The following is a 21,079-nucleotide window of genomic DNA, read 5'->3' as shown; positions in this document are numbered from 1 at the left end:
TCTCACTAATACTACCTAGTTAAAGTCGTCAATATTTTCATTGAATCGCCGTCTACCTCGATTTTCTCTTTCCATTGTTTTAGTTTCATTCTTCAAAATTGTACTTTTTATGTATTGTTTTGCACTATATCATCCAAAAGTAATAGTAATCATACAATACAATGCAACGTAATACATGTCCGTGCCTTTTTCTTTTTATTGCAAACACTTACCCGGTATATTATCATCAACATTTACTACAAGTACTTGTATATGGAAGACTGTAATTTTTATTAATACAAGAATTTGTTAATACAAAAGATCTGCTTGGAGATTACTCGTACACTAGAACGTAGTTTCAGTCGTCACATCACATTTCAGATTCATAAACCAGCGCCTGTGCCTTGGGAGGATGGACCTGTTCCATCTGTAAGGTTTGCTTACAGAGATCGTGGATTGTGTCATCTAACTCACACTGTGGTACAAACACACCCACGCACAACACATCACTGCGGTAGGTGTGACTTGTATCCTTCAGGTGCCTTAACAGGTGTTTTAAGACGGTTGGAAAGTCCTTGGAGTAGATTTGGACGCACAATATTCTCACCGTAGGCGAGAGGTATGTATTGGAAAGACTGAGACTGGATTCTCCTTCGTGGTTCAACGTGTAAATAGTGTTGTTTGCTTGTAGACGTTTTAAGTTAGTTGGGGATAAGGTGTAAGGGTCCCAGTCAACCAGTATGACAGGTTTGCCGTCGTAGCCGCCACAAGCCCCGGCGGGAAGCCATTTCTGTACGGCCGTACAGAAGTCGTCGTCTGCGTCCTGTAGAGGCACGACGTCCGGTAAGCCGGTCGGCTCCAGTTGAGCCAGCTGAGCAGGATCCTGTCGCCACCAGAGACCGGGGCCGCACTGGTACTCTATGAAGGGCTGAGAGATGGAACATCGCATATACGTTAGATTTCTTATACCTTACCTTAGACGTACCGTGCATGCTACAATGACATTTCCAAACCGATGCCTCAACGGGTAGTTTACAACTTTACGAGTTAATGTGTTTGGTGTTTTCCCAGTGAGACCCCTATGTGACTCTCCGGATATTGTTGAGTTCTAAACAGCATTAAAACTACCCGGTTGGGCATCGGCATGGAAATATAACCGACGCATGACCAGTGTCCTTTCGCAGATTTAAAATCCTGGTTGGACCCTATATATATGTTAAGCCATTGGAAATGTGACTGAGGCATAAACATTCATTCGAAAGGCCATCGGTGTCATCACTCGTACTAAGTTTACGTCCTATTAAAAAGAGTGTTCGGGTCTCACCATGCCAAATATGTACCGCATCTTCTTATTCATAGATTCCACCACGCCTGTCGCTAGTGAAAACGCCGTGGATCTTTTGTACTTGACCGTGGGGCGGTTCTGTCGCATCCACTCGTCCTGGTGAAGAGACAACCGCCCGTCGATTCCCTGTCCCCTCCAGTCAGGGGCGACCCTAGCGGCTTTGACGATAAAGGCAGTTCCATTCTCGGTGATCTTGGATGCCCGCAGTCCCACCTGTAAAAAAAATATAACTAAAAATAAAAAAAAATAAAACTTGAAAGGTAACATTTGCAAAGCAAATGCATAATGTTAACCTTCCCCTATGGTCTGCTCTGTTTAAAATCTCACTCAAAGTCAAACGCATTCATATATATGGTGACAGGAGTCTAAATCCCTCCTGCTATAAAATTGCAACATGATGTAACCCAACACGTATGTGACAGACGTCTGGTTCAGGTCACTGACCTTACAGTATTTGGAACGGAGGAAGAAGAAGAAACTGAGCAAAAAACAATATATTTTCCTTCGGTATGTAACAGTGAGGGGTTTATAGGCGCCACCAACTGACCCGGCCGTTGGGTCTAGACCTTTTAGCCGAGTGGTTTGAGCGCCGGATTTTGAAGCTGGTGCTCGGGAGGTTATGGGTTCGATCCCCGGCCCGGGAGCAGGGATTTTTATCTGTTTCTACTCGTAAACATACTATTATAACAGGTAAACATATGATAACGGGATCTCACCACTTGGCTTCCGACCAGAGCCAAGAACACAATGACGTCAGGATCGTCCACGAATGACCTGTAGAACGCGGGAAGGTAGTCCCTGCCTTCGTACACGCCCTCGGATATGCTCATGACGGCGTCATAGTCGCTCTGAGTCGCTAGACGGAACGTGAGATCCTCGCCGGTGGTGTTTCTGTCCGCCATCTTTTACGCTGTGACCTCTGGAACAAACAGAATGGTTACACAAAGGACGCAAAGGCTGAGTGGGGTTGGTAAATATTCTACTCCAAGCAGATGTTAGGAGGGAAAAATAGAAAAAGCTTTAATACCACTAGAGACCATTAGATAGAAAGACACCAAATCGCGCGAAAAGGAAGACATATGCTGTACATCTGCACTATATATATCTTTATTATCGCAAGGAAAGTTTATTCCTGGCAAAATAAATTGCCCTCCTTCCTTTGTTGAATGAGTGACTTTGATTTTACTATTGAAAGTTATAGGACAGAACCTTCTCAATCTATTTAAGATAACTTTTAAAGATCATAAATAATTTTGCCGACATTACAATTTACAAAGCGCTTGTTTGTTCGTAGAAAGTCTGGAAGGTTTTAATATAATATTCGACGTGGTGACGTTTTGGGAAAATGAACCCCCTGCATTAAAATGAAATCGCCCACTTTTCCCATGATTCTCTAGGCAAAAGTGAAACTGAAGAAACTTCCGGGTTTGTTCGTTGACGTTTTTTAGGTAAAAAAATTCCTCGTTTCTCCGATTTCCAGAACCCCAGAGAATCCCTATATAGACGGACATGTGTCTGGACGTTCACTCGAAGTGTTGCAAGGTTAGTTTTCAGTTATAGACTCTTTTGTAGCGCGAGAATTGTCCTGGGACGTGATTCTATTTTTAGCTGGATTTTCCCCTAGCAAGCGCGCATATGATGAGTCATACATGTACACTAAGCAGGTGAAGAGTGAAAAAGTTGTACCCTTTGGAAAAGAAGTTTATGGCAACTTAAGGAGCTTGACGCAGTGAAGGGCCGGTAAGATGACATTTCTAACGCCTTTCCTTAGCTGTTAATGTGATAAATGTTAACGTTATGTGTTCTGTAAAGTTTAGTCATGTACTACATGTAATAGTTTGTTCTGTAACGAGTAAATTAGAGTCAAAATGCCAAAATTTCTAAATGTCTTATAATCTAACAAGTGTCATAAAAGTATTTGCTGGTTGGGTATTAAAGACAGTTGTTTACTTACTAGTTGAATTTCTTAACTAGATGACAAAAATGTAAAATTTGACTGTGGTTAAATATACTATGATAGCTACTATTATAGCTAGAGGTGGCTGGCTAGCCAAATTTTACTGTAACAACAAATTTACAAATGACAAACTTTGATATCTCATGCTATTATTTACCTCTTTACTAGTAACCTTCTGTTTCCAATTTTAATTTCAGAAATGTGAACCATGATGACAGAAAACGGCCCAACCACACCACACTGTAGTTTCATGTACGATGCTGCAGTCTACTACGACGAATTCGACCCAAAAAAGACGGAGATACAAAAGTTACGAGACAAACTGGAGCACAGTAGATGGGGGTTTTCCATCTGTGACCCACATAGAGACGGACAAGGGGAACAGATGAAAAGATTCAAACAGTCCTTCCTTGATAGCCGCCATGCGATAGTCTTCCTCTCTCCAGATGTACTGGAAAGGATGAACACTAACAGAGAAGATGGCGTGGAGTATAAGATGTTAACGTTCTTGGCCGGAATTTTGGAAAGTCACGATATAAAGCTGAAGAGGAGGCTCATTCCAGTCGTGTTTGGGATTGGAGACGAGTATTTCCAGAAACCGTTCCTCCTGAGTGACTTCAGTATCCTGTGTCCAGAGAAAAAAGGGTTCAACAGACACCTGTACAGAAATCTCAGCAAACTGCCAGGTACCATTCTTTTTTAATCTACTTAAGGCCACGCCAATTTACTAGTAATTTTTTGTTTCTCGTATTCGCCCTGTTTTTTTCTGATTTGCAAAAAAAAATTTTTTTTTTAGGTTCTAAATCAACTGCAGATTGCTCAATGAAAGACATATTTTGGCCGCAACGATATTTAAATCATGTGATAATCGTAATGTTAACTTCTACTAGCCCAAACCACCATCACACAAAGGCAGATCAGACAGAGGGTTGATGCTATGGGAAGGAGCAGATACACAGAAACAGACGTTATTGAGGTGGCAACTGGACTGGAGATACCAGAAGAAGTCCTGGAGGACATCAAACAAGAGTATGGAGGACACAAGGCTATGCTGATAGAGGTATATTTATCATATCCGACTGTTATATATGCTTCTTTAAGTTGGAAATCTCTAAATACATACTCTAGCATAATCAAGGAGTTTTATTCTGATCAGTGTTTGCATTTGCTTTTTAAAGTAGTACAGTGTAGTAATTTAGTCGTATGATGGTGAAATACTAGTAGAAGCAAGTAGAAATAGAAAAACCACTGACTCCTGGGACACAGGGAAATAAACCTGCGCCAAACCCGGGCAGCCAGCTTTTGTAAAAGACCCCTAACCTACCTACCCTTAAACTCTTGAAAAGTGGCATACTGTACATTTTCAAGGATAAATAAAGGTTGAAAAAAAATGCCTGACTCATCCTTTCCAGACCATGGAGTGTTGGAGATTGCATCATGGACCAGAGGCGACTGCTGCTATGTTAGAGCGTGTCCTTGAAGGGTCGTCCTCTACGCCTTACCAAGTCGCTGACCTACCTCCACAGAGTATGGGTAAGGGATTTAGTTTAAAAAACATATTTGTACTTACAGGGATGGAAGTATTGTTCTTTTACAATTACTGTGTACATTTAACTTAAGACCTATACTATTTGTCTCTTAACATTAAATGTTGTTTCTTACAGTGAGGATAAATATCACAGAGGAACCTCGGTCCAGGGCTCCCATTCAGCGGCAAACTACCACTTCTGGTGAGTTTTGAACACATAGTATATAGATTGTATGATTGCATACTTTTAAAAAAATTTAATGTATATATATCATGTCAGGGTAGAAACACTTCAATCTGATCGGGAACTCTGATTGGGATCTCTGCCAGTAGAAACATGTAGTGGATGTAGTGGATGATTGATTGATTGATTGATTGATTGATTGATTGATTGATTGATTGATTGATTGATTGATTGATTGATCGATTGATCGATTGATCGATCAACATGTAATCCTTTTAATCTGTTTTTATAGAAGTCCAAGGAAGTATGGATGAAACTGCTGAACGTTTCCAGACTTACAAAGAAAATTTGGTAACTAACACCGAAGAGGCCCAACTACATGGTTCAGCAAATTTTTCTCCTGAGGCAGGTCAGTACAAACAATCATGATTATTAAAGAGAGAGGATAATTGGTTATGTCCATCTTGTCCTTTTAAAACTTTGCAAACAGAGTTATGTTTTTGGTGCCATTTGTTTTGCATTTTATTTGGAGACAGTATAACACAAGAAATTGTAGATAGATTTTCGTGACATTTGGTAGATGTCAGCAACATTAAGTACAAATTCGATTTTGGGTCTCCCAGTGGCTTTCTATGGTACTGCAGCAGAACTTCTGTATATTACCTTGATACCGTCTTCGGGATGAGAGGTAATCCTGTGGTGATCCCGATCTTGACTTCATTCAGTGTTATACTTTATGCTCTCCCAGTATTTGTCTAGGTTCGTCTTGAACTCATTTACTGACTCTGAGTCAATTACGGCCTGTGGTAGACTGTTCCAATCCCTAACGACCCGGACGCTAAATGACTGTCGTCTAACTCTTCCCTTGGCCAAAGGGACCTCCAGTTTGCAACTGTGCCCTCTTGTTGATCCTTCTGTTCGCTTCTTGAAGAAGGATTCGAGTTGGATTCCCTCCAGCCCTCTTGCTAGTTTGAATACCTGAATCATGTCTCCTCTGCGCCTCCTATACTGTAGGGAGGGAAGACCTAAAGTCTTCAGTCTCTCCTGGTAGGGTAGATCCCTAAGATTCAGAGGGAGTTTGGTGGCCCTTCTTTGTACCTTCTCCAATTCCTGCTGGTCTAACCGGAAGTGAGGCCCCCATATTACTATGATTTTATTTATGTAGATGCTGTAACCAGTGAAACTGAAGCTCCCAGCACAGAAGAAAGCCAGGCAGAAGAAACAGAAGCAGACAGACCTCCTCCAGAATCTGGTCAGTTTTAACTACTAAGTAATATTATTATCATGAATGCTATAATTTTTTATTTTATAAGGGAGTAAAACACACCGTGAAGTAAACATAGATGTTGTCATGTCACCTGGTTTGCTCCAGACACCCCCAGCCTTACATCAATTAAGTGCTAGTATTATAGTTCTTCTAGCGGTCTTCTATAGTACTGCAGCAGTAATATATAAAACTTCTGGCTTCTGTATTGTTTTTTTAGAAGCTGTGACTAGTGAAACTGAAGCTCCCATCACTAATGGAGAAAGACAGGCAGATGAAACAGAAGGACCTGGTCAGTTAAAACATTATCTTTAATTTATCATCATAATATATTTTTAGCATAATTCTTATTCGATAAGGGGGCAAAATACCCCTTAATGGAAATTTAAATGATGTCCTGGCATTTTGTTTGCTATAAGTATTATTAATCCCCTATCGAAGTTCTATAGTACTGAAGCTTCTGGCTTCTGTGCATTTTGTAGACCCTATTACCAATGAAACTGAAATTTTGGGTAGATGTTCATTATATATGGTAAATGTGGATACACGTCAGCAAGATTATGTACTTCTACAAGTTGGATATCCTAGCGGGCTTCTATGGTACTGCACCAGTAAAACTGATCCCGGTTTCTGTATCTTTTTGTAGACCCTATTACCAATGAAACTGAAATTTTGTGTAGATGTTCATTATATATGGTATATGTGGGTACACGTCAGCAAGATTATGTACTTGTACAAGTTGGATATCCTAGCGGGCTTCTATAGTACTGCACCAGTAAAACTGATCCCGGCTTCTGTATCTTTTTGTAGACCCTGTTACCAGTGAAACTGAAGCTCCCATCACAGAAGAAGAAAGGCAGGCAGATGGGACAGAAGGAGATCCTGAATCTGGTCAGCTTAAAACAATATTGTTATCATAAATGTTACTTTAGTTACACTGAAATAGAAACTAAAGAAGACGTGAGTAGATCTTTATTACATGTACATGGTATGTGGGTAGATGTCAGCAAAATTATGTACAAGTTTACATGTAATTATGGGTTTCCTAGCGGTACTGTAGTAAAAGCTCCTGCTGGCTTCTGTATCTTTTTGTAGACCCTGTTATCAGTGCCACTGAAGCTCCCAACACTGAGGGAGAGAGGCAGGCAGGGGAAACTGAGGGTGCCAGGGATACAACAGGACCTGGTCAGTTTAAACAATCTTTCTTCTTAGTACAAAGTTGAACTTTATTCCAACACACAGTTTACAGAGAGATCAAATTTTCAGCAACCACTGTCACCTTCATCAGGATAATTAATGACCAATCACTTCACAATTTGATCTCTGTAAAACTGTGTGTTGGAATAAAGTTCAACTTTTTACTTTGATTACTACCAACATACATGAACTTTCATGATAATCTTTCTTCTTATAAAAGGTATTTTACATTTAATAAGGGGACAAAATGCACCCTGATTGACATTTACTATAGATGTTGTCCTGTCATCTGGTTTCAAATTGCTATTCATATCTGCAGACATTCCCAACCTTATAAATGTCATATAATAAGTACAAGTATTATCATAGTTTCCCTAGCTGGTTTCCATGGTACTGCAGTAAAGCTTCTGTATCTTGTTGTAGAAGCTGTGAACAGAGAAACTGAAGCTCCCATTGAAGAAGAAAACCAGGCAGATGAGATAGAAGGAGCCCATGGCCAACTCTCCCCAGAATCTGGTCAGTTTAAAACAATTACATCATAACTGCTGTTATGTTTCATTTGTTTAATTTACTAATGTCCTAAACCTTTATAGATGTTACTGTTACTATTACAAATGTCATAGTCTGTGAGTAGGATAAGTTCAATCAAGGACATTGTATAGAGGTCCTAGTATATAATGTTCTTAGTTTACTTTACATCAAGTAGTTTTCACGAATGTTTTGGTTTTGGTGGTGTTTTGACACCTAAAGAGATGAGAATCAAGCACAATTGGATATTTACAAATCACTGATTCTCAGAAAAGTTAAGTGCAAAAATTCTGATACAGTAGCAAATTTCTGAAGTTAAGTAAATTAGATATACCTGTACAATGTCATATATTATGATATAAACTATTTGCCTTGTTGATGTGACAGTTGGTAACAATGCAGCCACACCTCCAGACACCAGGGAAGAGAAGTCATCAGCTGGACCAGGTGCAGAAGGCAGTCAGCTTCTTGGTTAGTTTAAATACTACCTGTCAGACTTTTTATACTTAGTAGTATGTTTTTCTGTGCATTTTCATCTTTTTGATAAGGGGGCAAAATGCATGGTGACAGTTTAAATGCTATATGTTTAAATTCTGCAGACATCACCAGCCTTACATGTACATGTAGTCTGAAATTGACAGGGAAGAACTTTTGGGTAGATGCCTTTGTTACATATAGTATTACATATGGCATGTTGGTAGATGCCAGCAGCATTAAGTACAGGTTTCTGTGGCTACTTCAGTAAAGTGTATGGCTTTCTTGCATGGAGAACCACACATTGTTTGAGACTACAACTTTGCAAGAGAAGTCAACAGACAACCACTGCAGATAGTAAAGTCTCTTCCAAGGTTCTCCAGACTACAACCATGCCTGAAAAACAATTTCTCAAACCCCGAAACTTGATACTTAGGGACGCAGAACGTCATAGTGAACCACTACACCATCCGGAACATCTATATCACGAACAGCAACATGGTTCAAGTCGGGGACAGAAACGCCATACAAGCTTCGCAATCAGGTGTGGGGGAAGACTTTCTGAATCTGGAAGAGGAAGAAGGGGAAGAGGGCACCCTGGATATGGAAGAACTGTCAGCCAACAGCCAAATGGGTCCTGGCGCTGACACGAGCAATGATCGGAGCAGCGACGGACCTGCTGGCTTGCAGCAGTTTGAACAAGACTGTAAGAAAAATTGACACTGAGTGAATGCTTAGTGTGGTCATTATTGCCACACAGATTTGATTTCATGGAAGACGTCTGAAGACATTGAATCAAAGCTTACAAAATGTGAAGGTGCACAGCACTGAGGTGTCAAAAACCTGGGATTTCTTAAGTTTACAAATAAGCCTTATTTTGAGGTCCAGAGTACCTAATTCAACATATAAGGTACTTACTGGTCATCATTTGGCCAATTACATGTAGATGGACATTGACCTGTGATAGAATAACAAAAATACGTTTAAAAGTTGTTACAAATGGAAACAATAGGAGCAATTAGTTCCTAAGGGAAGGTGTTAACCCAAGAAAATCCATGCTAATGCAGATATCATCCAGAAATCAAGTTTGTATGGTCTTATAAATTACATGTATTGAAAAACTAGTAAGATTTTTGTGGTGCTGAATTATTTAGAAGCAGCATCCAATTGAACAATTGCTGAAACATTTAATTATCATCTTCAGTATGGATATTCATGCCGTGGCAAATATAGTCCAAATAGCATAGAATTTAAAGAAAAAATCTTGAATGTGATTATTTAGGACTACTAGTCATGTAGGTGTGTTTACTTAGCTTGTAGAATGTTTTGCATGGCATTGAATTATAATGTTGAAGGCCTTTTTATATTACTCACTGTCAGTTGACTTGTCTTCTGCTGTTCAGCAGCTACAGTAATAACTCTCTTGTTTTGTCATTGTTTGCCTCAAAAAAGCTTTGAAGATTACTTAAATCACTTTTACTGTTCAAAAGATAAGGTGTTAATTTCTCATTTCAAAATGTATATGCTAATTCACAGAAACCAACTTGTGTCCTCATTTTTAATATCATATGAATTGAGAGAGGGTTTAAATTTAAGGGATATGACTGCATAACATAATCTAATTTGTTTATTGTGCCTTCAGGAAAATTCAAACTGGTTGTTTTTACTTTTATTGTACATGTAGGTGCTGCCGCCCTACAAGAACTTGACACACCCCCAGATTCAAGAGAAGTTGACTCTGCTACAGGTATAATCAGATCAGGTTTTTGCCTCAGCCTAGCTTTCTTTCCATTGTAATACAAGAGAAAGGAGTAACTCGAAGGTTGACTCTGACCACAGGTATCGAACCTGCACCGCTCGTCTGGCGTGTTAGCTCACAACCAGCGCACTAACCGTTTAGGCTGAAGGTCCAGGGCCCATTGGGTATTTAGTGCCACCTAATATAATACTTGCTGTTACACCTTCATTTGTTGGCAAATCTCATCTGATTTTTAGTCTTCTTACATGGGCTTCATGTACGAAGGGGCTTTTTTTGGCTTTTGCAATATGCTTTAGTTTGTTTCTTATGGCATTTCACTTCAAGTTGTGCTTTCTTGGGTTCAATTTGTACTGTTTCCTAGGTTTGTATTCACTAAACAATTTATTTTTTTATCTCTGTTTTAGGAGTTGAAGGTAACACAGCTGAGAAGCCCCCAGTGCCTTCTAATAATGAGGAAGAAGTAGTATCTGATGGTCTGCAAGAACAGGCTTCTCCCGTAGATGGAGTTCAAGCCCCTGTCACTACTGACACTGATGTACAGGCAGTGTCAGAAGAGGTAGAGAGGTTGAACTTGGAAAGTCCCTCAACAGTGGAGGCAAGCCAGAGTGGTGAGTTACAGTATTCTTAAAATGTACAACTTTAATGACTTAAGTGACTTTAATGACTTTAATGTGTTAGAAGATAGGGGGATCGTTAGCCGTCAAGTTGTTTCAACGTGTTCAAGTTTAAATTCCTTTTTTCTTTCTTCTTGCTAATGATATTAAATATATTTGTTACAGATACAGCAAAGAAGAAGAGTTTGTTGTCGCGGTTTAGTTTTCGCAGCTTCCGTGAGACAGCTTCAGGTATTCTAATGCTACACTGTCACTACAGCAACTGTTGTACTTCTTAGTCCTACTATTTTGAAGTCAAAGTTTTTATTGGTCTTGAGAAGACTCTCCAGTTGGTTCAATGATAATGAGAACAAACACATCTGACTTTTGTTCCATTTTTGACTTCCAAAAATTTGTCTTCACTTTATTTGCATACCATCAATAGGTTGTGCTTATAAACCTGCATTTCCCCTCTGGTCTCTCAGTCACTGACGAAAGCTAGTGGATACTAGCTGAAACGTCTGACGTTTCCAAAATCATATCCAGTTGCTTGAGTAACTGCTTTTTTACCTGGATGTCTAACCTTCACCGACGTAAGAACAAACACATGTCTATGACTTGGAAAATGGAATGTTTGATTAGAAAAGCCTATCTGAAAAGATATGGTGTTTTTAATCAGATGATTACAAACCTTGCATGGTTGCAACTGTGCAACAGTCACGACAGTGGACGGATCATGCTTTCTTTGAGACATGCTATTCTGCTAAATGTAGCTAGATGGCACTGTTGATGTCACTTTGCACGCTTCCATGCTCCTATTCTTTTCATTGTAGTGTTGACCTTCCAGATCACAGTTACGTTATTTGTTTAAGCTTTGGGTCCCGGACATATCCGGGATATATTCAGAGGTATTTCTCACGCAAAAAAATAGCAGCGCTGCGTTTAAACGGCAAACTGGGCCGAAATGGCAGCTTTTTCAAAAGCACTTGTTTTGTATGTAACTGCGTCACAAGTGACTAAAAATTACTCTGTTTGGGGAATCCTGTGTTTCAGGCATCAAAAAGAGATTGACCCCTCAAAAACGTAAGTGGTTTATCGTAACACTGTAATTGTTTTTATGAAAATACTAGAGTTCCCCGATCTCATACCTTCGCCAAATGATGTTAATCTTTATGACTGACAAATTATAGATTAGATTATTCCCCCCTGATTTAAGAAATAGGAACCTAATTTTCATGAATTATATCATTTTATCATAATCTCAACCAAAAAAACAGTCTTATATTAACAAACAATGCATTCTAGCATTTCCTAATAAATTATGCAAATGAGGTCCTGATTTGAATAAATTATGTTTAATGATGTTCACCTCAATTTAACTTTCAAATACCACAAGTATGAAATTCCAGGCAGTTATCATTACATAATTATAAAATTTTCTCATTAATTATGCAAATTAAGTCATTATTAACATAATCAATATCTTCCTGTGTTTCTCTCGTTGTCAATTACCAATGTCACAAGCTTTAATTGTCCTATCATGGAATGCAGCTGATTTATAGAATTTCCCCATAAATTATGCAAATTATATCCATATTTGCATAATTGTCACATAATTATATGAAGGATCACGTAAGCTACCTACATACCAAAAATCACGATGATCCGTCAACCGGTTCTTGAGTTATCCCCTTTTGAATATTTTCAAGAATATATCGCTGCAGTTCCAGAGCAAGCCGCTAGGGGGCCTAAACTCACATCACTTCTTCCCCAGCACAAGATCTACCTACCGTCCAAATTTCATCACCATAGCATGTCTAGATCATGAGATATCAAAACCGGAAGTTCAGCTGCAGTACCATAACAAGCCGCTAGGGGGTCCAAAATCTAATCATTTTGAGGTCTCATCAAGACCTACCCACCTACCAAGTATCAAGACAATCCATCAAGGCCTTTTCAAGTTATCGTGTTGACAGACACACACACACACACACACACACACACGACGACACACACACACACACACACACACACACACACACACACAATTAATAACACTCAGATGCCATCGAATCATTAACCAGTTTTGTTTTTTTTCTTCTTCTTTAAGGTTCTGACAAAAGTTCAGTTCAGAGGTCCACCAGTACACCTTCTGCTGGAGGTACAAGTAGTGAGTCATTGATGATGACCAGGAGCACCAGTTTTGACAGTGGGAAGGCCACCACTGCTGCAGCTAGTGGGAGAACCAAGCCAGCTGTACCTGCCAAATCAACTACTGATAAAGCTGCCAAAGGTACATTGTATGTTCTGTTAAAATAGTAATCACTTAATGTGTGTGTATGTTTGCATGTATATGTACATGATTTATACAATTTTTGTATGTGTATGTGTGTGTGTGTGTTTGTGTGTGTGTGTGTGTATGTATATGTACATGATTTATAAAATTTTTGTATGTGTGTGTGTGTGTATGTATATGTACATGATTTATACAATTTTTGTATGTGTATACATGTGTGTGTGCGTGTGTGTGTGTGTATGTGTATGTATGTGCGTGTGTGTGTGTGTGTGTGTAAATGTTTGAGTGAGTGGACGTGTATATGTATGTATCTTGGAACATTCATTGTTCTTTTAAATTGCTTATAGTTATGTTTGATCATTACCAAAATAAGACTACTAAAACCATGCCATTCATCGCTTTTTTACCACTTCAAATTATGCCCTGCCAGTCTAAAGTATGTCACATTTGTAGCTATTTTTAGATAAAAGCTGTTAATATATGTATTTTTATGTTCATGTGGAGACACTACACAGTGTAACCTTAGAGGATGAACTGAACTGAAAAATTCTTTATTTTGCTTCCTACAGAGAAACTTCAAGAAGAAGAAAAGCTGGTCAGTTCCTTACCAAGCCCACCTAGTGACAAGGTGGAGGAAAAGAAGTCTGGTGAGTGTCTGTAAATAATTTCATCAGGTTGTTGAATGATTGAATATTAAAGTTCTTTTATTCATAACCATTCATTTTACATGAACCAACATTTCTGTGACCATCTGTCACCTTCATCAGGGCTACAAAAACTGGTTTACCATTCACTAGTTGCTACATGGTCTAGCTTCCAAGTGTACAGTGAACCATGTAACTCCTAGCCTCCATAGCATGCCAAAAACTGGGGGTTTGGGGGGTCTTCAGGGTCTTTGGGATCTTTTATGTGCTATTTTCTGATTGTGTATAGACAACATAGCCGGCCTGGTTGAATTATCCCCGTTAGAACTGGGCTAATCAGAAAACAGCTGAAGACCACCAAAACCCCAGTTCTATAAGCCTGCTACGGAGGCTAGTAACTAGCTCCAGTGCACAGTAAACCAGTAATTGAATTTGTATTAGATTTGTTATCAACAGACTCTGTCAGTGAATATATTGTCCTCTCTCTGTGCAGAAAAGACACAGAAGAAGAAAGGCAAGACTTCTCAAGCTCCACTAGCAGCTACTTAAGTGTCTTAAGTGTGTGAGGAGTGAGAATTAAGGCGCTGTCTCTTCTGCCCTGCATCATGTACTGCATCTAGAGGCTTCTGTTATTTCAGCTGGTGTTTTATCAACACTCTTTTATAAAAGAGAAAATCAATGATTCTGTAAAATGAAAATAAGGATATATTTGTATAAAGTTTTTGGAAGTTAAATATGGTCAATGTTACTTGAAGCTTTAATTAACAAGTAAAAAAGAAACTATATTTTCCTGACCACTATAGATAGGATAGTTACTGTATGTAACTTGATGTACATACAAGTCTGAGAATACCACATTATACAAGTGTGGAACATTTTAATGCTACCATGAGGATGATTTTTATTTTGTCATGAGCTTTTACATACATTTTGTATACATGAATTTAATAATTCATATAAGTCATTTTAATGTCAAAGAATACTTTGAACAAAGAATGAAAGATTTCTAGAAGTTTAAGCTTCAGGTCTTCATCTTACAATGTAGCTTGAAAAATTGTACATGGAATTTCTTAAAACCATCTCCAATCAGTCAGTCTTATTTTGGAAGGCTTGTAATTGTATGATTTTCTGTTGTAACATAGATGTTTATAGTTTAAGAACCTAGTATGTAAGACTGGTCAAATGATATCATTTGAGATAAATGTTAGAGCCAGCTATGAAAATTCGCCTAAGGCTATGTTCTGTTCATATACTGAACAGAATATTCTTCTTTGTAACTCTTAACTTGTATACATGTACTTTGACTACTTGTAACGTGTGTAGTTTGCGTAGGTTTTCAAATACATGTATACCAGGTTGAATCATTGTAATCTGGTTTCTGTACAGTTCGAAAGTGCCTAACCGGGGTAGATTTGCAAGTGTGCCAGCATCAATCCTTGTGTTTTAATTGCTTACATAGGGACACGCCTTATTGAGCAGCAATCTTGAATTTGATATTCGTCTACCCAACAGATACAGATTTTCCTATTCAGAATATTTTCAGTTCTGGGCGCTGGAAGTGCATTGGATAAAATGGTCTGTCCCCAAAGCTTAGCCATTTGCCAATTTGTCGCTACACATGGACCAGTGCTGCTCTTACGTTAATTATCCATCCACTTTTCGTACATGTATAACTCTTTGCCGCCACACAAGGGACACCATTACAGAAGTATTAATGATCGGCCCCTAACCTGTACCTTCACTTGCTGAACAGGTACCCGCTCCTGTGGTATTAATGGCCCATCCCGTATCTAGAACGATGTATAGCTTTGTAGTATAAACCGAACAGCATTAATAGCATCGGGACAGTAAATTTTTTTTGTAGTCAATTTCCTAGTCAATATTTTAATTACAAATATAAATATATATATGTGTGTGTGTGTGTGTGTGTGTGTTTGAGTTAGAATGAATAACGAACAAAGCACTAGTTTGTTAAGGTGGGCCATGTGAAGGTAAACATAATCTTTGCAAATGTTGCCTTTCTAATCAATAATTAAATTGTCCATCCGCGTACATAATGCGATTACCGCTACACTTGGCCCCGTCTAACCCCAATTTTCTAGCAGGATGGTTATCCAGTCAGCCGGCCAGTCACTAGCCTCGACCAGGTTCGGGAGGCGGCTAGAAAATTGGCCAAATAGAGAGACACAGTTTGCCGCCCAGTGGCTAGCACCGTACTGGGTAAAATCAAGATTAAGGTTTTCTCCAAGCAGAGGTTTGGGTTTGGGGTTATTTTGAGCGTGCTTTTAGGCGTTTTTTCACCCAACCCAGTGCAAAAAAGAAACCCCGATAAAAATAACCCCGAACCTCTGCTTGGAGAGTAAGATTAAGGTTCCTTCATTGTGTTCCCTTAAAACTGAGACGCCGGAAGGTCATTGACATAGTACGTTGACCTTTAAGTGAACCTTTTGAGCAAAGTTGCCAGACAAAATGGCGGCCGCTGCAAAGTAATACACAGAAAGACGCCACGTACTATATCATATAAGCCGTCTACGAGCCGGTCTAGATGCAATAGGGTGGGGATATATAGAGGGTGAGTACGACTAACGTTACGGTTTCCGCCTTTTTTCTTTCGAGCAATTCTTATGAGGAATGCCATCGAATTACCCCATGAAAATGTACCAACTACTGGTTCGATGTTACTGTTCAATTCCACTGCATTCGTTGCTAAGGACTACTATTTAACACTGTGTATTTAATACCTATAATTTGTAATTGTAAGTTTAATCAAAGAAATTACATGTACACTCCTAGACCGACGGTTGAACTTCTCGACTACGTGTTAAGTTACAGTGTTCGATTACAGAGTTCAAGTGCACTCACGCACACGATTTGAACTCTGCGACCGTTAGAAAAGGTTGACAGTCAACTGGAACTATTTATAGAGAGTTCACGTCCACACCACCACTGGTGTTATGCTTAGGTCACATTTCCAAACTGGGGCCCGGCCGGGCTGTTTGTACGAACGAAAAATTAACTATTCTTATCAAGAATATAGAGAAATAGAGCCCATGATTGTTATAAAGAACTTTTCGATGTTTTTTTTGTCTTCTGTATAGTAGTTTTCGTTCCCAAAAGCTGCCCGGCCGGGCCCCGTATGGGAATTGCATGTGACCCCAGCATTACTGACACGTAGCCTCTACCAGGCTTCGGGAGACGGCTGGGTCATTATGGCTGACCATATCTTAGGTTTTACTAGTAATTTATAATTATATATCATAAAAGCCTGATAGAAGACTGATCCGTACTTGGTAACTGGATACCCTCCCCTTAGCAGTAGTTGGACTTTGACCCCCTTTGGTTAACAGCAAGACTCGAAGCCTCTTCGCTTTTAGATCAGCCATATGTAAGCTTAGAGTCAGCGCTCATACATTAGAAATAGAAAAGGGTAGATACAAACAATTACCTGTTAACGACAGAATATGTAAATATTGTACAGGAAACGCAGTGGAGGATGAAATGCACTTTATTTGTCATTGCTCTCATTATAGCACCGAAAGAGATCAGTTATTTGAAATGGCCACCAAAATGTTCCCCAGCTTTATTCACCTTCCCAGCCTACAAAAAACTGCATTTCTATTAACACCTCCCAATTCATATATCTCGCAAAACGTCGGCCATTTCATACTCCACTGCACACGGAAAAGAAATCAAACCCAACAATAACTACAAATGTATATATAAAGTAGCATTAGCATCACTTATTATCATTCTACTGTTTACTGTTGTTATCATGTTCTTGCAATTAGCCCTCGGGCATGAATTTGCAATAAACATCATCATTATGATTTACTAGTGAAAGCTAGGTGAGGCATTAGATATCATTAGATATGGTCAGCCATTATGGCCTTAAACGAACCAAAATTTAAATGCCTCTAAAATCGCTGGAATACACCGGTTTCGTCATATACATTGTATGAATGTGTTAAGAATTAACACATCAGACCATATGTGAAGGTAAACATTATGCACTTACTTTACAAATGTTACCTTTATTCTAGTTTTGCAGATACTACAGCCCAGGGTTTGACTCTAATGTCTACTTCGGGGACTTCCAAGCACCTACAAGAGGCCCCGGACGGCGGTTGGGGCTGGCTTGTTGTTCTTAGTAGCTTCCTGTCCCACATTGTCGTCCCAGGCACACTCAAGTCCTTCGGAGTGTTCTTCCCTTACATGCTGCAGGCTTTTGAAGAAGACGCTGAAAGTACAGCATGGATCAGTTCCATTCAAGCGGCGCTCACGATGTTCGGATGTAAGATTGTAGAAATTTCATATTATGTATCTTTATCAATGCACTTTGCTTTTACGAAAAATATATATTTCCTTTTATCTCAACTATCACTGAAATTTTTAAGTGAAAAGCGAGGAGACCTCGAATTTATCTATAAATAGTTAGTTTTGCTTTGTACTCGGAACCAAGGGTTCGAGTCCCGAAATGCCACTGGTCGTGTGCCCTTGGGAAAGGCACTTTAGACGATTTCACGGACTTCGCTCAGGTGAAAATGAGTATTGTATTGTCCCCTGTGTTGGTGGCGGCATTAATATTTTGAAAAAAAAAATTGAGTGTGTTCCCACCACGTCTTGTGATTACATGTTGGAATATTCTTTTTTTAAATTCTCTTATTTTTTCCAGCGGTTGTTGCGGGCGCCCTGAGTAACGTGTTCGGCTGTAGGGCGGTGGTGATGGCGGGAGGTCTGGTGGCAGCTGTAGGTCTCCTCTCCAGCATGTTCGTCACCAGTTTACCTGTCATGTACCTGACGGCTGGGTTCATCACAGGTACAATATTTATGTTTAACTTAACAGAAGGAAAACATATTGTTTTTGCTCTTTTTCTTCTTCTTCCTCTTCTTCTTCTCCAAACAAATAAGGTCAATGACCTGAACCAGACGTCTGTCACCATGGTAGCTGGTGTTGATTTACATCATGTTTCAATTTAATAGCAGTTGGGATTTAGACTCCTGTCTGACAATATATATGAATGTGTTTGAGTAAGAATTAACAGATCCGACTATACGCGAAGGTAAACAGTATGTATTTGCTTTGCATATGTTACCTTTCTAGTTATAACAGTAATTGATGAAATAGTACTATTGATATTGAACAACATGTTTTATGTTTCAGGTCTGGGGTTCTCCTTCATGTATACCCCCTGTATCACCATGGTGGGGCGATACTTCAAGAAAAGAAGAGCACTCGCAAACGGACTTGGTCTGTCCGGCGCCGGAGTGGGAACGTTCGCCTTCCCTCCAGTATTTCAGTTACTCATAGACCACTACGGCTGGCGGGGTTCCCTGTTTGTCGTAGCAGGGGTCGCTTTGCAAGGCTGCATCTTTGGTGCCTTGCTAAGACCAATATATCTGATAGAAGACTTTGAAAACAGGAAGACAGTCACATCAAATGACGAGAAGGCGCCCTCAAGAAGGCGATGTTTTTCGTTATGTAGACTTCTGGACCTCTCGCTTTTTCGCAAGCCATATTTTGTAGTTTTTATCCTCTCCAACATGTTGCTGATATTCGGCAACTTCATCCCCTTCGTTCACCTCGTCGCGCACGCCAGAAACGTCGGAACTGGAGCGCAGGAGGCCGCTTTTCTCATCTCGGTGATCGGTATTGGCGACGGGGTGTCTAGAATTGCGTACGGCTGGCTCTCGGACTTGGGTCTGTTCCCTCGGCTCCGAGGGTACACCGTGTGCGCCCTCGGGCTGGCCCTATCTGTGTTCTTCTTACCACAAGCGCGGACGTACTCTACCATGGTGGCGTGTTGCCTGGCTGTCGGCCTGTTTGCCGGGTCCTGTGCTAGCCAGACGGCGGTGTTTCTGGCGGAGTTTTGCGGGGTGGGCAGGCTGGCTAGCGCCGTGGGGATAGCCTACGGGATACAGGGATTCGCCATGCTGTTCGGACCGCCTATTGCAGGTAAAAACGGGCTTTATCTTGTACCTTGAAAGTCTGTTGGACGTTTTTCGATTTGCCCAGTTTTTAACAAGAAGCCATCCAAACTGCGTGACCATGACATGTTTAGGTAACTAAATATGAAAATCAGAAGTTCTGCTGCAGTATCATAAGGAGTTGCTAGGGAGCCGACACAAGCACACGCACGCACACACAAACACACACACACACATACACACACACACACACACACACACACACACACACACACACACACACACACACACACACACACACACACACACACACACACACACACACACACACACACACACACACATGCATACATACACACACACACAAGCACACACATGCACACTCACACTCACACATGTACATACAAAGGCTACCAAAACCAATTCTGCCATTCGATTTCGTCTATGCATTTATCGGAACTTTTATTTTGCTCTCTAGGTCGTTTATATGACGTCACTGGAAATTACACCGCCTCCTTCTATGTTGCCGGAAGTGTCGTCATGGTCTGTGTCCTGATGTTGACGTCACTAGAAGTACATCGGACAAGAACTATTTCTCAACTCACAAACGTACTACCGCGGACACATGGCATCACCGAAAATACTGAAAGTTGTGACTTCGAAAAAGATACTGATGAAAGGACTCATGATACGTGTACTAACGACGATTTTATCATGCACGAAAGCAGTGTGTAAACTCCGTTTGTTTGTTTATTTATTTATTTACACATGTTAAAAACAAATATGATAAATGCAAAATAACATAAACGAAAACTACTGTGCCTTCAGGGCTTTTACACGACCCTCCTCCTTACCAACTTAATTAACAAATGATCGCAGTATTATGTCAAAGAATATGACAGGACATCTCAGTTGAAAGCGATCAACAGCGTGCAAAATGACATATGACATATATTTAATAAATAAATAAATAGATAAACCAGTCTACTAAACCAGTCAATCTACTATCTAAACACGACATAGTCTGTGTCCTTTCATTTGTATTTATCACTGTTTATCTGAAATAAAAAACGACTTTTCCTGGGACCAATAGCCGTAAACCATTCATATCTCTGCGTCTGTACATCAATTTGACCAATCGCGACAACTGACGTGCTCGGGTGTCATCCTATAGAAGTGTAACATTCCTGTTTATACAGGGCAGCTGCGTACTAGTATTTTGATATCTCCATACCCTGCAGGCACACTGGCGTAATTCTTGCTCTTCTTTGTTTATCATCGTGGCCAATGTTGTTGATTTTAATATATTGGACAAATGAGCTAGAGGCAAAGTCGTCGGGCACAAAAGTAAAATCGTAATCTCCAAGCAAATTTTTCGGTGGTTACAAAGACAGTATCAAATTGGC

The 21,079-nt window shown here is 39.9% G+C and overlaps 3 protein-coding genes across 3 annotated transcripts; 2 read left to right on the top strand and 1 right to left on the bottom strand.

Moving 5' to 3' along the window:
• Nucleotides 1-129: 129 nt before the first annotated feature.
• Nucleotides 130-2,240, bottom strand: LOC109473046 (probable N-acetyltransferase 16). Its single transcript, XM_019772939.1, has 3 exons — nucleotides 2,041-2,240; nucleotides 1,304-1,537; nucleotides 130-907 (listed from the first exon to the last, which is right to left on the bottom strand). The coding sequence occupies exons 1-3, from the start codon at nucleotides 2,224-2,226 to the stop codon at nucleotides 350-352; spliced, it is 978 nt and encodes a 325-aa protein (XP_019628498.1). The 5' UTR covers nucleotides 2,227-2,240; the 3' UTR covers nucleotides 130-349.
• Nucleotides 2,241-2,727: 487 nt separating this feature from the next.
• On the top strand, nucleotides 2,728-14,349 carry LOC109472906 (flocculation protein FLO11-like). The gene is made up of 19 exons (XM_019772771.1): nucleotides 2,728-2,866; nucleotides 3,479-3,967; nucleotides 4,172-4,341; nucleotides 4,694-4,814; nucleotides 4,946-5,011; nucleotides 5,286-5,402; nucleotides 6,159-6,245; nucleotides 6,478-6,549; nucleotides 7,068-7,148; nucleotides 7,353-7,442; nucleotides 7,878-7,970; nucleotides 8,370-8,453; nucleotides 10,141-10,203; nucleotides 10,620-10,823; nucleotides 10,995-11,060; nucleotides 11,862-11,891; nucleotides 12,919-13,101; nucleotides 13,674-13,751; nucleotides 14,242-14,349. Exons 2-19 carry the CDS (start codon nucleotides 3,490-3,492, stop codon nucleotides 14,295-14,297), a joined length of 2,139 nt encoding a protein of 712 aa, XP_019628330.1. The 5' UTR covers nucleotides 2,728-2,866; nucleotides 3,479-3,489; the 3' UTR covers nucleotides 14,298-14,349.
• A 3,473-nt stretch (nucleotides 14,350-17,822) lies between these two features.
• On the top strand, nucleotides 17,823-20,644 carry LOC109473026 (monocarboxylate transporter 13-like). Its single transcript, XM_019772919.1, has 4 exons — nucleotides 17,823-18,039; nucleotides 18,421-18,564; nucleotides 18,910-19,701; nucleotides 20,152-20,644. Exons 1-4 carry the CDS (start codon nucleotides 17,823-17,825, stop codon nucleotides 20,406-20,408), a joined length of 1,410 nt encoding a protein of 469 aa, XP_019628478.1. The 3' UTR covers nucleotides 20,409-20,644.
• The last annotated feature ends 435 nt before the right edge of the window (nucleotides 20,645-21,079 follow it).

Source organism: Branchiostoma belcheri, unplaced genomic scaffold, assembly GCF_001625305.1.
Source record: "Branchiostoma belcheri isolate BF01 breed outbred unplaced genomic scaffold, Haploidv18h27 scaffold29, whole genome shotgun sequence".
Classification (NCBI taxonomy): Eukaryota; Metazoa; Chordata; class Leptocardii; order Amphioxiformes; family Branchiostomatidae; genus Branchiostoma; species Branchiostoma belcheri.
This window is presented reverse-complemented; position numbering and strand designations above follow the sequence as displayed.

Bases quoted from the DNA above. Each gene is read 5' to 3' on its own strand.
- LOC109473046 (XM_019772939.1), bottom strand. From the start codon at position 2,226: ATGGCGGACAGAAACACCACCGGCGAGGATCTCACGTTCCGTCTAGCG. The intron at 1,538-2,040 runs GTGAGATCCCGT...TTTTTTTTACAG, and splicing joins CTCTGGTCGGAAGCCAAGTG to GTGGGACTGCGGGCATCCAA. The intron at 908-1,303 runs GTGAGACCCGAA...TCCATCTCTCAG, and splicing joins TGCGGTACATATTTGGCATG to CCCTTCATAGAGTACCAGTG.
- LOC109472906 (XM_019772771.1), top strand. From the start codon at position 3,490: ATGATGACAGAAAACGGCCCAACCACACCACACTGTAGTTTCATGTAC. The intron at 3,968-4,171 runs GTACCATTCTTT...AACTTCTACTAG, and splicing joins AAATCTCAGCAAACTGCCAG to CCCAAACCACCATCACACAA. The intron at 11,061-11,861 runs GTATTCTAATGC...CCTGTGTTTCAG, and splicing joins CTTCCGTGAGACAGCTTCAG to GCATCAAAAAGAGATTGACC.
- LOC109473026 (XM_019772919.1), top strand. From the start codon at position 17,823: ATGTCTACTTCGGGGACTTCCAAGCACCTACAAGAGGCCCCGGACGGC. The intron at 18,565-18,909 runs GTACAATATTTA...TTTATGTTTCAG, and splicing joins GACGGCTGGGTTCATCACAG to GTCTGGGGTTCTCCTTCATG. The intron at 19,702-20,151 runs GTAAAAACGGGC...TTTGCTCTCTAG, and splicing joins GTTCGGACCGCCTATTGCAG to GTCGTTTATATGACGTCACT.